The following is a 17,447-nucleotide window of genomic DNA, read 5'->3' as shown; positions in this document are numbered from 1 at the left end:
ATACATACACACACATACATATAGCATCTGGGCTTGGAAAGTTCAAAGGTAAGATCCAGGCAATAGGATTTGACTACCTTTCACAGTGGGAATATTTGGGTTTAAGGAATGTGTGTATATGAATGCAAACATGTGTGTATGTATGTTTGTATGTATATGCATGTGTGTATATGTATATAAGCAATGTTAATATATGCATATATCTTTAATAGTGATATTGTTTATGTATAAGGTCTAGTATAAATTGAAAATATCTAAATTACATATACATATTAATACATATGAGAGAGAGAAGGAAGGCAGGGCATGTGTATATAGATATATTTTAAATGCGTGTATATATGCATATGTACACACAGACTTTATGTAATATATGTATGTGTATATATGTATATGTGTGTGTATACATACTTAATGTATTCTTAAAGTATACACATACACCTATGCCCTGCCTCCTTTCTCTCTCAGTCTAAACTTAAAATTGAAATGCCACTTTTGGGACACCCCCTACACACACACACACACACACACACACACACCTTCACTTCACTACTTCAAAAGCACATTACTACCGAAAAGTCTGTCATTTCATAGATAACATTATTAATATTATTGACGCAGATCTTCTTGGGTTGTTGCAGCTGAAGACATTCCTCCCCTGAAGACCAGCCTTTTGGTCATGACCCTCTACAAATGTAGACAGACTGGATTTAGATTTCTGGATCATTCCTTATATGGTAGAAATTGGCTGGGATGGAATGTTCCTATCAAGACAATTCCAAGACTATGTCTATCTAGCAAGAAATGCAAGACCTCAAATGTCTATGTAACAGTGAACAAGGCAGAAGGAAAAACCTGGATATATTAGATTCAACTTCTTATTTGTCATTTCCTTTTAAGCGCTGCAATTTTGTGGGATGAGACCCATTAACAGCATATTGGAAGGGTATATTGAAAATGAAAAGGACAGAAAAAAAGGGTCAGGGCAATATAATTATATACTAAAAAATGACAGAAAAATCCAGGAACCAAAGCATGATAGAGAATGGTTGGGTGAGAATTAATGGAAAAAGAAATTAATGAGACTGAATGCTACAGAGTATCTAGGGAGAGGAGTTTGGAAAATGAATGAGAAATACATATAACACAGAGGTATGATAACAATAGTGAAAGAGTATGTCAACTATCCAGACATCTGCCCAATAATTGCTAAAGGGCTCTCAGTTCAAATAGTGCAGCTGACAAATTATTAATTTGTATTAATGTTACCAAGGCCTGTCCCTTTTTCTCCTCTGATAAACATTTACTAAATGCTGTAAGGGTTATGGGATTTAAAGATCTTCCATGCCCCACTGGACTTGCTGACGTAGCAGGAAGGGGTTGGGCAAGAGGAAGCAGAAGCCAAGCTAGAGTTCCTGCAGTGACTGGCAGTGGTGGCGGCAGCGGCAGTGGTAGCGGTAGTGCAGAGGTGGAGGTAGAGGCGCGAACCCCTTTTTTGAGTCAGCCAGAATTCCTGCTAAGGACTCCTTCTGAGGACTTCCAGGGGCCAGAGCTGCTAGGAGCACGCTTCCTGGACGCTGAGTAGTTGCTGTGAGTGGGGAAAGGAAGACCTTTGCCTGAGGTAGTCTGTTCTGTTTTAAAGGCTTGAGAATGTGGGTGCTTTCTACTTTATCTGCCTGTGCCAATTTCATAACTACTCTGATGGCTTTGACTTTCTGTTTTTGGGACTCAGTCATTTAGTGTTTTAATAAATGTTCTAGCTTTATCCCCCATATAGCAATCCTGATATATTTTGTGATTAATAACCACATCAGCATATTTTTAATTGCCGTAGGCATTGTGAATATTACATTGCTGATATAAATACCTACTATGTACAAGGAACTGTACTAAGCACTGATAAAAAGAAAGGCAAAAACTTCAGTTCTTGCCTTCAAGGAGCTTACAGTCTAATGAGGGACACAACATACATGCAACTAGGACAAACAAGCTAAGCAGACAGGCTCCTATCTTTGAGCCCATAAGAAGTCCTAATACCCTGATTGACACTTCCAGACCTGGAGTTCCATAGGCATATAGAACATAAAGAACCCCAAGGACTGCCACACCATAAGGTACTGGATTAGGATTTTAGCAAAAAGACCTAGATAGTTTGTGTGTGTGTGTGTATGTGTGTGTGTGTGTGTGTGTGTGTGTGTGTGTGTGTGTGTGTGTGTGTGTAAAAAGGTCACTCGTGTCCTACATGTGAATTGTTTCAGTACAGTGTTTGGAGGAAAGTTGGATTGAAATGAATTCATAGAACATTGTCCCTTCTTACAAAGAAGAGAATGCTGCACTTGAAAATTGTTGATAGACACATTTAGAACCTATGTCAAATTGCTTGGCTTCTCAATGATGGGGGCAAGAGAGGGAGGGAGAGAATTTGAAACTCCAAATTTGAAGAAAGAATGTTAAAATTGTTTTTACATGTAATTGGAAAAAAATATTAAATTTTTTAAAAAGTTGTAGATACATTTAGGCTATACCTCTAACCTATTTACTGGTGCTGCCATGCTTAACCTCATATAGATAAAATCTCCAAACCAGAAGGGTCCATAGAGGTCATCCGGTCCAATTTGTTCAAAAAGTCAAACTCACAGCCTGCAAAACTACCAGTTAAAATGTAATTAGAAAGTAGTCAACAAAATAAATTTCCAAAACCATATACTGATAATGTTAATTGGGGGGGGGGGAGGAGAAAGAGGATTTTTTTTTGCTTTTTGGAGGCCAATTGGGATTAAGTGACTTGTCCAAGGTTACATGTAGTTTTTGTGTTAAGTGTCTGAGGCCACATTTGAACTCATGTCCTCCTGACTCCAGGGCCACCTAGCTGTCCCATTGTGGAGGGGTTTTTTTAAGTCAGCATGCATACATCAGCTTCTATTTGAGTCTGACAACACTGCTCTATAATATTCCCAAAAAGCTGTAGTTCAGTCCTTCCTTGCTTGATAATCTTTTATGAGAATAAAACTTGTCTTTGTGACATAGTGGATAAGGCCCTAGACCAAAACACATGCATTTAAATCCTGTCTGATATTAGTTTTGTAACACTGCAAAGTCATTTAATCTTTCAGAACCTCAGTTTCCTCAAGAGTAAAATAGGGATAATAATAATAATACCTATAATATTTTTCTCAAAGGTGTTATGAAACTCAAATGAGATCCCTGACATAAAGTTATTTGTAAACCTTTAGGCACTATATAAATGTGACCTTCCCAAGACAATCCATTTCACTTTTGGATAGATAGATCTAATTGTTCCCAAATTTGTCCTGATATCAAACCCTTATCTTCTTCTCTGCAATTTCCACTCGTTCTTCCTGGTTCTATCTTCTGGGGCCTCTCAAATAATTGAAGATTCTTTGGGTTCTCAAAAATGAGAAAAGTAATGCTTAAAATTTCTATTTTTCAGGGCTGTTTTAAGGAAAGTGCTTCTTAAGCTGTTAAGTGCTATATAAAAGTGAGCTTTTATACCCTCTTAAGTCTTCCTGGATTTTACTCTTTTGATTAGTCCTTTCTTGGATATTATCTTTCCCCAAATGGTTGTTGCTTTTCCTGTGCTTAATATTTCCAGTTCAACCCTATCCTAAAAAATAGCCTATTGCTCCCCAAATGTCCTTTGTTCTCCCTTTTAAGCTTCCCCTGCCCCCCTGCCAATTTCTAGGCTTTCACAATCACTCTGCTTAAACCTCGGTAATCTTGCTTCCATTCCCATTACTCTAAGCAACTGCTTTCTCAGTGTCCCCCCACCTCCATCACAAAAATATTAAAATATCAGAACTAAATGGGTCCATAGAGGTCATCTAGTCCAACTTGTTCATAAAGCATGCCCTCTACCACAAAAAGTCAAACTCACAGCCTGCAAAACTACTAGTTAAAGTGTAATTAGGAAATATTTAACAAAATAAATTTCACATTTTCCTTCCCTTTCGGCAAAATTTGAGTTAACCACTCATTTACTTACCATATTCTACCTTGTATTACTTATTTAGGTTCTTGTCTTATTCACTCTAACTAGATTTTAAGCTCCTTGAGGGCAGTGCCTGTTTTACACATCTTTGTAAAATATTGTGAGTTCCTACTATTACAAGTTTGTTTACTTTAAAAGAACTGAGTTAGAGAACTTGGGTACTGGGGAGTACTTTGAGGAATTCTTTGAATAATGCTGAAATTTCAGGGGTGGTCTAAGGAGGAAGGGCTAGCCCTCCAGGTACCTCTTCTGATTGTAATGATTACAGTCTCCCACATAAAACAGTTACTTCAAATAGGTTTCTACTGATTTTCTCCAGTCCTCCCAAGCCCACCCAGCTTTCTTGGAATATAATCCCTATGGTTTTGGTGCTCGGCCTCGACTCAGGAAGACCTGGGTTCAAATCCTGCATCTGACACTACCTGTGTGACCCTGGAAAAGTCACTTAACTCTGTTTTCCTAAGTTTTCTTCTCCATAAAATGAGCTGGAGAAGAAAATAGCAAACCATTCCAGCATCTTTGCCAAGAAGACCCCAAATGGGTTCACGTGGACCATGTCTGAACTACAAAATAAGCAAAAGTTATAGAATCAAAAACTACACTCAAATCATCTCACAGATGGAAAGAATGTGTCCATCTACTTCCTGATGGCCCTGTTAGAATTCCCTAACTTTCTGGATCACAGAGCCCCTCCCTGGTCACCATCCCCCTAAGGATGGAGCATGCTGGAAAATGTTCAACAGCTGACTTTCCAAGAGAAGAAAAATACTTTAATTTTAATCTGCATTATTAACATTTTCTCCATCACTTTAAGTCTAGACAATTAACAAAATTTAAAAAAAAAAAAAAAGCAAGCTCCCTTTTGTAGGGCTATAGATTCAGTTGCTCATACAGAATACTTAAATGGCTTTTCCGGAGGTAATGGAAGAAGCCTCCAGCACACCCTCTTAGAATGAACTTCTTTCCTTTAGAATGTAAGAACCCTGAGGGCAGGAACTTTTTTTAATTTTGCATTTGCTTGGCACAGTTTAGCATTTAAATTAATTAAATGCTCATTCAATCAATTAACAATTAAAATTCTGAGCTTACGCTACCTCAGCTAGCAATTTAACTCGCCTCGGCCAACCGACATCGCTTTTCCTTAGACTCTTAAAAGTGCTAAGTTAGGAGAATTCCCTCAACAGCAGCCCCAAGAAAGCAGGTCAGGGGTAGAGGGACGCCTAGGGCTGTCTGCGCATGCGCCGCCTTTCCTCCATTAGATCGAGCCTCAGCATGCCTTTCGCTCGATGCTCTCTGGCAGCGATTTCTCCCACCTCCCCCTGCGACGATGACGATAGTGACGCCATCTTGACGGTGACGAGAAAGTGGGGCTCCTGGCTTCCGGGGGCGGCAAGAGCACAGGTAAGCACCAGTGGCCCCCATTAGTCCCTCCTTCCTCCTCAACCTCTCTGGTCGAGTATTTTGCCTGCCTTTCTCCGAGTTCTGTGACAGCCTTGTCCGGATCTTGTGTCACTTGTTTCACGTCTCCGCGCACCCCTCCCCCCGTCCGACGCTTCGCCGCCCCGCGGAGGCCTCCAAACCTAAGGGAGACTGTGCTCGAGGACCTGGCTCCCCCACCCCCGGGCTGGGAATGGGGGCGGGGGGTGGGGGAAGTGATGCCTTTGGGGGCGGGGCTGCCGGGGCTCGGAGTCCCAGCCTTGTAGCCCCCTCCGGACCCGGTCATAAGAAAAGCCCTCTTCCTGGGACTTGTTGAGCTCAGTCACTCACTGCCTGTCTACAACTCGTTCTGAATTGTTTTTGTCTTTTCTCCTCCAGGAAGAACTTGCCATTTAGAAAAGGGGGAAAAAAGCAATAAAAGAAAAGATTATTTTTGTTATTTTCCTCTCATCAGAAATGGCCAATGTGAGTAAATTAAGTCGAGTCCTTAAACAGCTGATGGTAACTGCAGCAAAAATTCCGCATTTTGTTGAGGGGAGGATTGGGAGAAGGGCGGATTGTTTTTATCTTGACTTGAGGAATAAAGAATAAAGTCATTAAACAGGCATTTAGCGCCTGCTGTTTGCCCGGCGCTGTGCTAAGGGCTGTAAGGAAGGAGAAAGAAGCAAAGACAGACCCTGCCTTCACCATCTAAACTTTGGTGCCGATATTGCGAAAGCATACCACAGAATGGGTATGTAAGAGCTTAACCTGTGCGTAGCTGGCTGTGTGTGTATGTGTTGGCGTGTTGTCTCTCCCATTAGATTGTAGACTTCTATAAGATGGGACTGTTCTGCCTCTTTCGTGTCCCCAGCGCTTAGCCCAGTGTTTAGCATATAGTAGACTCTTAATGGATGTTGAATGATTGATTTCTTAGAGTGTTTTTGATGTGGTGGTGTTTGACCCTCATATTCCATTGAGTCATAAGAAGCGTGCTTGGTTCTCCACTTATCAGTTCTGTAGCTTTGGGGTTTATAAATACAATTCCTTCTCATTCACAGTGCCTGGCACTCAGTAGACTATTAATAAATGTTGACTAATTGATTTGTTAAAATGTTTTTAATATGGTGGTTTTTGACTCTTTTTCATTTGAGTTGGTTCTCCACGATGATAAATCTGTAGCTCTAAGATTTATAAACACATTGCCTTCTCATTCACAGTGCCTGGCACATTGTTGATGCTTAAAAATGTTTATTTAATTCAAAAGAGGAACGGGTTCGCTAAAAGTTTCTTTTCAAATAATTTTTGCCATGTCTAAGTTTTATGGATATAAAGCATTTATTAAATAAGCCCTCACTATGGACTAAGAGAGTAAAGGTATTCCTTTTTGCGCATGGCTAATATGACTTCACTTGTATAATGGGTGTCATATTACTTGCCTTATGTAAGGAAGGGATGGAGAAAGGGAGATAATTTTGGAACTCAATATTAAAAAATGAGTATAAAAAATGCTAATGTAATAAAAAAGAAAATGCAAAATAAAAACTAAATAAATAATGCTTCTTGCAGATATTGTCAAAGTGTTTTAACATCACATTTGCTAAATAAACTTTTGACTTCACTTAGAGCAAAGGTTTTTAGCCCTTTTTTTGTGTCTTGGAGTCCTTTGGTAGTCTGGTGAAATCTGTGGACCCTTCTCAGTGTGTTTTTAAAGGTATAAAATAAAATACATAGGATTACAAAGGAAAACAAATATATTGAAATAAAGTTATCAAAAAAAAAACCACACCAATTTTATGCTTCTCTGTTATCTATCCACAAACCCCAGATTAAGAACCCCTGATTTAGAGAATGATAAATTGAAGGCTAAGAATATCAGGTTCTAGTTCCATGAAAGTATAATACACTTATAAGAACAGTAAACAGTAACTGGCTTTTAGTCATGACTCTTAATGACACCCCTGTAAAATAAAGGAAAATGTTACCCAGTAGTAAAAATGTAAACATAAAAAAGTTAGTCCCCATATTTTTAAAGGAATATTCTACATATATTTGAATAACATATTATTTGTAGGTTCAGAGCCCTCTGACAGAGTGTATGCTCTTAGGTAAACTCAGGTGATTTCTGAAGAGTGTATAAATTCACTTAGTAGGAAAGAGGTTTTACAAGGAAAATTTTGTAAAATTGCTTTGATAAACAGAGTATAGCATTTAATGTTTTTCAGGTGAACTTTAAGAACCTAAAATTGTTGTACAGTCCTTGTACAGTATTTTGCATATGTGCACATTTTTCAGTATAAAAATGTAAAGTGTGTTCTCTTGATTTTGGAGGAATGTTTCCTTTTACATAAGGGATCTTAAAATATTATCTGAAGAACTTGATATCTAATCAGAAGAACAAGTTCATAATTATGTATGTGATATATTATACGTTATCTGTCTAAATTGAAACTGCTTAATCTGGTTTAGACCTATGATTATTAGCAGTAGCTTTAAACTTTTATTTATTTTTGGCATTCTTTTCTTTTTAAATTTTTCTAAAATCTCTCTATCCCACTTCTTCACTATGAAGGCAAGCAACATAATAGCAATTATACATGTGAAATAATGCATAGCATATTTCCATATTAGCCATATTCCTCCCAAAAAGCAAGAAAAAGAAGATGGAAAAAAAAGTATAGTTCATTTTGTATTCATATATTATTAGTTCACTCTCTGGAGGTGAATAGCATTTTTTCATCTTAAGTCCTTGGGAATTGTCTTGGGTCATTGTATTGATTAGTCTTTCATAGTTGATCATCCTTACAGCATTGCTATTACTTTATACAGTCATCTCCCAGTTCTTCTCACTTCGCTTTGCCTCAGTTCAGTTCAGTCTTGCCATGTTTTTCTGAAACCACCCCCCTTATCATTTCTTATAGCACAGCAGTACTCCATCACAATCCTATATATCCCCAACTTATTCAGCCATTCTCCAGTTGATGATCAGACCTTCAATTTCCATTCTTTGCCACCACATAAGGAACTGCTATAAATATTTTTGTTAAGTACAGGTCCCTTTCCTAGTGTATAGACCTAGTAGTGGTATTCCTGTATCTAGAAGTATGCAGTTTTATGCCCTTTGGGTGCAGTTCCAAATTGTGCCTAGAATGATTTCAAACAGCTCACTATTCCACCAAATGTATATTAATGTACCTGTTTTCTCCTCCTCCTCTCCAGAATTTGTCACTTCTGATAGATGTGAACTGGTACCTCAGAGTTGTTTTAATTTGTGTTTCTTTAACCCATAGTGATTTAGAGCATTTTTTTATATGACTATAGATAGATTTGATTTCTTCATCTAAAAACCAACTGTTCATATTCTTTGACCATTTATCATTTGGGGAATGGCTCTTATTTTTATAAAATTGATTTTGTTCTATGCTCAGTATATATTTGAGAAATGAGGTCTTTATCAGAGAAATTTGCTGTAAGTTTTTAGATAGTACTTAATTGTCTATGGTGCCTTTTTAGCAAAATGTGGTTTACTTGATTATCTGTCTTTTAATTAATATTAAATAATAATAAAGCGGGGATCTTTTTTGCTTTGTCTGAGACCATGATTGCTGCCCCTGCCTTTTTTACTTCAGCTAAAGCATAATTGATTCTGCCCAGACCTTTTTTAAACTCTGTGTGTTTCTTCTCTTTCATCTATGTCTTGTACATAACTATTGTTGGATTCTGGTTTCTAGACCATTCTGCTTTCTAATTCCATTTTGTGGGTAACCTATTCCCAGTTATGATTATTACCTGTGTATTTACCTCTATCCCATTTTTTTTTCCTTCTTCCTCTTTTTATCCTGTCCTTCCTCAAAAGGCTACTCTGTTTCTATATACTGCTTCCCTTAATCTGCCCTCCCTTTTATCATTTCTCTACCAACTCTCACCCCCCCCATGAAAAAATTTTCCCCATCCCACCTCTCCTTTCCCCCACTGCATTCCTCTTTCTCACCCTTTAATTTTTTTGGAGATCTTTCCAGCATAATCAACTCACACACATGCCCTCTGTCTGTGTAAACTCTTTTGACTTTGGCAGTTGCTTTTAATTATTGTATTCACATACATTAGGATTTAGGACCTAGCAAGTCTGTTCTGAAACCCCCCTCCCTTTTCATTTGCTCAGTAATCCTTTAGGTATTAAAGGTATACGCTTAAAACAAGTTGCTATGATCAGATGCACCTTCCATGGTTGATTTATAGTTATGCAAATTAAAAACTTACTCTACCATTGCAAGGGAAGTTGAGAATTTATTTATTAGTATATTAAATTCACTTTTTTGTTGTTAAAACACTTGGGCTAACAAAAGCACGATATCTTAACTGAAGTGCTGAGAACATAGAATAAATTAGGACAGTAAGTGTCTGCTGTTTTGCTTTTATTCCCTTTTTGTCACTGACTTTTATTCTACATTATTTAGGAGGTAGAATAGTTTTATTGAATACGTTTTTGATAAATATACCAGAGATCACATTCCCAGGGAATAGTATCCACTTCATAACAGTTATATTTATTTTAATAATTATGCTATTATTTAAACCATTTTTAGAATTCAGTTCATAGTTAAAAACATTCTTTTTAGTGGCCTCAGTGATTTTTGCTTGATAGCATCATCAATAGGAAAAAAAGTGAATACACTCAAACCAGTAAATTTCTGAAGCAGAGTGAATGAAAAATAACATTGCTTTTGTGCCTCATAAACTGACTTTGAAAGTAAATTCAAAAGATTTATGATCATCAATGGAATAAAGGTGTATAAAACTAGGGTTTTTTTATTTGGATGTCTTAAGTTCCTGTGTTTGGGCATGTCTTGTTATTATAGCAACACATACCACCTATTGAGTGCCTATTCTCTTGATCTGATGTTACTCTCTGTGAACCATACAAAAAATTATATGACCCTTGCCCTTAAGAAACCTAGCCTAGTTGTATTATAGTTATTTGTGTATATTCTCCCTCCTAGATCTTAATAAGCTTTACTTATGGAGTTTTTTATTCCCAAATGAATATAACATAGCTAGTACCTTGCTCCTAGTTGCCCAGTGACTATTTGAATCAGTGCATGGATAGTTAAATAAGGCATATACTTAAAAATTAAATTATTCAAGAAACATTGCAAAGCTATAAATAATTAAGTGGCAACAATAGTAAATGCTAAATGGTTTTGGGATGGAGAAGGAGAATTGCTGGGTATTAGCAGTAATGAGGAAGGTTACCTGAAAGAAATGGACCTTGAGCTTTTGAAAGATCTTAGTGTATTTACTGATTATACATGTTTGTATTCCATTAACCTAGTTACCCTGGAAGCTGGCCAGACTTAATGGGGACAAGGCCAGTTGAGTTTTTTCTGGCCAGATAAAATTTTTGAAGGCAAATCATTTTCTGCAACTACCATAAAAACTCATTGCTTTAGATCTTTATTCATGTCATAATTTTCACATTCAACATTGTAGCAAACTGTAAGTTTCTTTCAAGATCCTGGGCTAGACTTAAACACATTTTTTTTAATGACAGTGTGAGTACAAAGTTCATTCAGTATTTTAAAGTTAAGTAAAAATTCAGTATGAAAAGTTATATAATTTTTTATTTTTACCTTTTTATTTATGGTTATTGTAAATCTATTTTGAATTTTTCTCCTTAATAATTCTGCTTCATTATAATTTTATCTTGATTTATACTATATGCAGCTCCTAAAAGTTAGTAAGTAAATCTTTTCACATTTTTCTTTCACATTTAAGATAACTATTTCTACTTCTTTAATTTCAAATAAGTGAATCTTTTCTTTATTTAAAAACTGTCCTGTTGTATTAATCTGTAATGCCTCACCTTTAATCACCAGAATTTTCTACAGTATTTTAAACAAGTTTGGGCAGAGATCAATTAGGTTAATATTAGAGCTTTGCAGTATGTTGAGCAAGTTTGGACTGAAACCAGTTAGGTTAGTATTAGAGCTTGCCATTGAAGCCAAGCTCAGAAGTTCAGTCCTTTTACCTATCAACACTACGAAACCACCAAAGGTTGTTTCCCATTGCTAGCATTCTTTAGTGTTCACAAAATATGTTTTTGTTTACAAAAGGGGAAAGTGAGACATTGTGAATGGGATCCTACTAAATCTTTAACATGGAAAAATTTAGTTTGGCACATGCCCAGTTGATACAATCATCATCTTACATAAAAAATAGCACATTAGCAGTTTCTAGTGATAACTTTTTAATATACTTATTTGTTGTTAATCATTTTTAACATTGAAGTGTCTGCTACATGAATGATACTATTCTGGTTTGTACAGTAGAAAGTTTATATATCCTTAAAGAGTCTACTTAATACTTCAATAAATGTAATATGCCTATCATTTATATTTTGTTGAATTATACAAATATGAACCTTAATGGCAAGTTTTGGAAAAAGTTATACTCCAATATAAAGTGTTTGCCATGGAGATATGTGCAAGTATAGAAATAGAGCATTTCTATTCCAGTCATTTTCTTTTCTTTTCTTTTTTTCATTTTAGGTGCTCTGTAACAGAGCCAGGCTGGTTTCATACCTCCCAGGATTTTACCCTTTAGTCAGGAGGGTTATAAATCCCAAAGCTTTTTCCACTGCTGGATCTTCAGGTTCAGATGAGCCTCATGTAGCTACTGCACCCCCAGATATATGTAAGTAAAAGACATTTTTATATAATTTGAATTTTTTTACACTTAAAACAAATTGAGTATATTCTCCCTCTCTCCAAAAATGTAAATATATTATGCCAGCATTATTATCCCACAATTCCATTTCCCTATTCATATATCTATGTTGCCTTTTTCTTCTGTTGCCTCAGTTTCCTGCACTGTAAAATGGGGATGATAATAGTATCTAATTCACAGGATTGTTGTGAAGATCAAACGAGATACTTGTTTTTTAAAAGCCTGGTATGTATAGTGCTTAGTGCATAGTAAGTACTAAATGCTTATTCCCTTCTCTTCTTCCTCTTCCCCAAATTGTTTCCTCCTGACTGCTTGTAATATTTTCTCCTTGACCTGAGAACTCTGGAATTTGGCTATAATATTCCTAGGAGTTTTCTTTCTGGGATCTTTTTCAAGAGGCGATCAATGAATTCTTTCAATTTCTATTCAATTTTACCTTCTGGTTCTAGAATATCAGGGCAGTTTTCCTTGATAATTTCTTGAAAGATGATGTCTAGGCTCTTTTTTTTGATTATGGCTTTCAGGTAGTCTAATAATTTTTACATAATCTCTTCTGGGTCTGTTTTCTAGATCAGTGGTTTTTCCAGTGAGATATTTCACATTGCCTTCTATTTTTTCATTTGTTTGGATCTGTTTTATAATATCTTGATTTCTCATAATGTCGTTAGCTTCCATTTGCTCCAGTCTAATTTTGAAGGAATTATTTTCTTCAGTGAGCTTTTGGAATTGCTTTTCCATCTGGCCAGTGCTGCTTTTTAAGGCATTCTTCTTCTCCTTGGCTTTTTGAGCCTCTTTTGCCATTTGAGTTAGTCTATTTTTTTTTTTCAGTATTTTTTTGGATCTCCTGTAGCAGGCTGTTGACTTGCTTTTTATAATTTTCGTGCATCATTCTCGTTTCTTTTCCCAATTTTTCCTCTGCTTCTCCTACTTGATTTTCAGAATCCTTCTTGAGCTCCTCCATGACCTGTGATCAGTTCATATTTTTCTTGGAGGGTTTTGATGACAGAGTTTTGACCTTGCTATCTTCTTCCGGTTCTATGTTTTGATCATCGTCACAAAAAACTATTCTGTAGTTTGCTTTTGCTTCCTCTATTTGCTCATCTTACCAGTCAATTAACTTGAGTTTTGAGCTATTTGCCACAATAGAACTTCCAGAGTGGAGAGTGCTGTGTCCCAAATTTCTGGGGTTTTGTACAGCAGTTGTTAGAACTTCTTCTAGGCAATTACCTCAGAACTGTGAGGAGAATTACCTCTCCACAGCCTCAACAAGCTCTGATACACTAGTGCTCTCAACCCAGGACCTCCACCCAAGACTGACCCAGATCCAAGCAGGGCAAAGCTAGAGAATCCTGCCTTAGTTCCAGCAAAGAGAGTACTGCAATTACTGTCTGGACATTCGCTTGGTCCCCCCACAATCTGTGGGCCTGGAGCTTAGGAGGCGGCTGCCAGAGCAGCAGCTGCAGACTCTGCCACCTCCACTGCCTGGGGGGCGGGGGCTGGACCACGTGCTTCTGTCACTCAGTTCCAACAGAGTTCCTCCACTGACCTTTTACTTACTCTTTGACATTTGTGGGTTGAGAAGTCTGGAAACTGCCACAGCTGTCAGTGATTCACTCTCCTGAAGTCTCCTCTGGTGGGTCTGTGTTGCTGGTCTGGGCCAGCACAGCCCAAGCGGGACAGTACTCCGCTCCCAGCCTGGTGCAATAGACTCTTCCTATTGACCTTCCAGGTTTCCTTCAGTGGGAGATTTGTTTCTCTCTGTCACTTTGTGGATTTGGTAGCACTAAAATTTGTTTAGAGTTATTTTTTACAGGTATTAAAAGTGGTTGGAGTGGGAGCTCAAGCAAGTTCCTGCTATTACTCTGCCATCTTGATTCTGCTCCCTTCCCCTACTTTTTTTTTAAAAATGATTAATACTAGTATAATGCATAAAGTTTTCGCCAAATAAAAGTTAATTAAAGAAGAATCAACCATACAAGAAAGAAATGACAATGACAGTATCTACTTCTAGACCCAGGAACGTTATAAGTCCTATGTAAAGGTTTATTCCATTTCCTTCTTTTCCCTGCCTTCAAATGTTTACATATTAGCTTAGTTAAACAAAACATGACAGTGATATTGATGCCTCCTTAAATTTCTATAATTTTTGTACATTCATTGTCAAACTTAATGTATCATCTGTATCTGCTGCCTCCGTTTTCTCACTGCTCACCTTTTCCATATAGCCTTTTCATCTGGTTTTCATCATTATTCATCTACTAACACTAGTTTCTTCAGTCATCACCTTCATCTTGTTTATCAAAATGTAAATGTATTTGTTCTTGAAACTTATTTTTTCTTCTATCTTCTGTTTCACTACACTATTCTGATTTTCTTCCTGCTTTCCTGTTTCCTTTTTACATCTCTCGACTTAGTTATCAACCCAGATAATTCCCTATTCATTCTCTTCAATTCCAGTCCTTCTTTCCAGCCTCATTTTATCTGTTTTCTAATTACTGGAATACCACCTTGAAATCCTACTGTCACCTTAAATTCAGCTATTCTACAACTGCACTCATTTAGATTTTTATTTACCAAGAACAAAGATCAAGAAAACTATTAAAAATTAATTTTTAATTAAAAAAAACATATTTGAGAATTAACCTACCTAAAAATACACAGGATTAACTTAAGGATAGGTGTAAAACTTGCAGTGACTGAAATTAGAGGAAAAACTTAATGTTCATGAGTGGACCAGATTAATAAAGTAAAAATGGTAATACTCTGCAAATGTATATATAGTTAATGCAATTACGATGAGACTACCAAGAGATTCATTTATAGAACTAAACAAAATCTAGTGAAATTTATATGGAAGAAATCAAATACACAAGAATCTCAGAAATAAGATTTTAAAAAAGCTAATAAAGTCTTTAAGCTGATAAAGCCTGCACTTCAGGATTCAGAATATATGATAAATTGGTTAGCAGTAGTTTTGGGTACTGGGTACTTTGAGGTACAAAGAATAACAATTGGTGCTATTTTCACTTTTTTTGGTATGCAAAAAATCTCTTCTATTTTTTGATTGGAATTACATTGGGGGTGGGTAACTACATTAATCTAAACCAATAATATTACATAATTTAGGTATTCTTTTTTTTTTAAAGGCATTATAGTTTTAATAGCCAAAAAGACCGTTATATAATAAATATAAATGAAATAAAAACCTGAAGGAAAGGATGTAGTTTCTAATATGCTTGGGAAAGTAGGAAAGTTGACAACTTGCCAAAAAAGTTTAGACCCACATATAATGTCATAATCCTTTCTGAATTTCAACAGGTGGAGAATCTTAATCTTATTTATTTTTTAACTGAAGATGGAAGAAAAGGGAAAAATTCATTTATCTCACTTTATAGAAGATAGCTTTTTTCTGTTCAACAAATAGCAATTATTAGGGACAAAACATATACTTGACTACATTCAAATCAAAAAAATACAGAAAAAATAAGATTGGAAAAATATTTATGGAAGATATAATTAATTTAAAAACTTAATATCTAAGTCATAAGAAACTTTTTTAAAATTACAGTTAATGTCCAATGTAAAATAGGTAAAATGGCTAAAAGATGCAATTTTCAAAAGAAAAAGTTTAGGTTGTTGATAATCACTTGAAATATGCTCAGCTGCATCAGTTATCAGTTATAAATTAAAATTACTGTGAGGTATATCACACCCATCAAATTGGCATATGTAATTAAAAGCAAGAAACTCAGTAATGGTGAGGTTATGGGGAAACTGGTAAATTAATTGCTGATGAAATTAGAAATGTAAAATATTTTTGGAGAATAATCCAGCAGTACCCAGTAAAATCACAAAAATTGCAATACCATTTGACCCAATAATGCTGGTGTTAGTGATAGATACTATATCTTTAAGTGTCATAAACAGGCAAAAATAAACTTAAATTTTTTTCATAGCAAAATGTCTAACAGAAATAGTTAAATATGGATTGAATAATTTTGCACATTAATGTGGTGGAATAATCTAGTGCAATTAAGGCCAACATAATAGGAACTTGTAGAACAGACTTTTATGAAATAAGGCAAATTTTTAAACATCAGAAGGAATGAGTAAAAAAAATAAGCATTTTTAGGGGCTTGTTATGATGTTAGGCATTGTACTAAGTGCTGAGGATACAAAAAACTTTTAAAAAAGACAGTCATTTTCTAATTACATTCTAACAGGGAAGATAACACATATAGGCATAGGTAACCAGGGAGGAGTTTTGTCCTGGTAAAAGGGCAGGGAGGAATGGACAGGCTCGCTCAGTAGGATTGGCAAACCAAAGATGAGTGAATTAACTTTGCCAAGGAGTGGATCATGGATTCAGAATATCCCCAGTGTGGAGATCCAAGTCTGAAGTTTAGTGTATGCTACTGGTCCAGATGAGGAAGAACACCTCAACTCTGGAGAGAAGATGGTCAAGTAGAGGCAGGAACTTGGCATGAGCTCCCCCTCCAACCACCTCCAATACCTGTAAAATATGACTCTAAACAAATTTTAGAACTACAAAAGCCACAAAGTGACAAAGAGAAACAAATCTCCCACTAACGGCAGGCCAGCAGGAAGTTTCTATTGCATCAAGCTGGGAGCTGAGTGCAGTTCCATGTGAACCGCCATGGGCAGCCCTGACCAGCAGCCCCCACCAGCCGGATCCAACTTCAGGAGAGTGAATCACTGGCAGCTGCAGTTTCCAGACTTCTCAACCCAAAAAATGCCAAAGAGGAAGTAAAAGGTCAGTGGGGAACTCTGCTGGAACTGGGCGATGGAAGGGTGCAGTCCAGCCCTTGGCCTGGGGGCAAGAGGTGGTGGAGGTCAGCTGCAGCTGCTGCCACATGGCTGCCTCCAGAGCTCCTGGCCTGCATGTAGTGGGACCAAGTGACCATTCAGAGGGGAATCGCTTTTGCCTTGACCTGCTTGGATCTGGGTTACTGTCTTGGGCAGTGGTCCTGAGGTGTGTGGCCAGCGTGCCAGAGCTTGGCTGTAGAGAGGGTGCCCTCCTCAGACCTCTGACAACATTGGCAAAAACACCAGTGATTTGGGACATAGCTGTCTCCACCCTGAAAGCAAAGTTCTACTGTGGCAAAAAGCTCAAAAGTCAATTAATTGTTTGGCAATACGAACAAGCAGAGGAAACACAGATCATAGAATCCTTTTTTGGGGACAAAAAGGATCAAAACCTGGAACTAGAAGTCAATGAAGTCAAAATTCCTGCATCAAAAGCTTCCAAGAAAAATGTGAACTGGTTACAGGCCAT

The 17,447-nt window shown here is 36.8% G+C and overlaps 1 protein-coding gene across 2 annotated transcripts in view; it reads left to right on the top strand.

Moving 5' to 3' along the window:
• Positions 1–5,230: 5,230 nt before the first annotated feature.
• Positions 5,231–17,447, top strand: part of MMADHC (metabolism of cobalamin associated D) — a 31,736-nt gene continuing 19,519 nt past the window's right edge. Inside the window, exons 1-3 of one of the 2 annotated variants that reach the window (XM_069079894.1) lie at positions 5,278–5,410; positions 5,825–5,911; positions 11,974–12,118. In XM_069079894.1, coding sequence (XP_068935995.1) covers positions 5,903–5,911; positions 11,974–12,118 — 154 coding nt within the window. In that variant the 5' untranslated portion in view covers positions 5,278–5,410; positions 5,825–5,902. Of the gene's footprint in view, positions 5,411–5,824; positions 5,912–11,973; positions 12,119–17,447 lie in introns of both variants that reach the window. The other variant, XM_069079893.1, reaches the window with a different exon arrangement.

The sequence above is a fragment of the Petaurus breviceps genome, unplaced genomic scaffold, assembly GCF_028583685.1.
Source record: "Petaurus breviceps papuanus isolate PSGF00001 unplaced genomic scaffold, PetGlider_PUasm1.0 91133, whole genome shotgun sequence".
Taxonomy (NCBI): Eukaryota; Metazoa; Chordata; class Mammalia; order Diprotodontia; family Petauridae; genus Petaurus; species Petaurus breviceps.
This window is presented reverse-complemented; position numbering and strand designations above follow the sequence as displayed.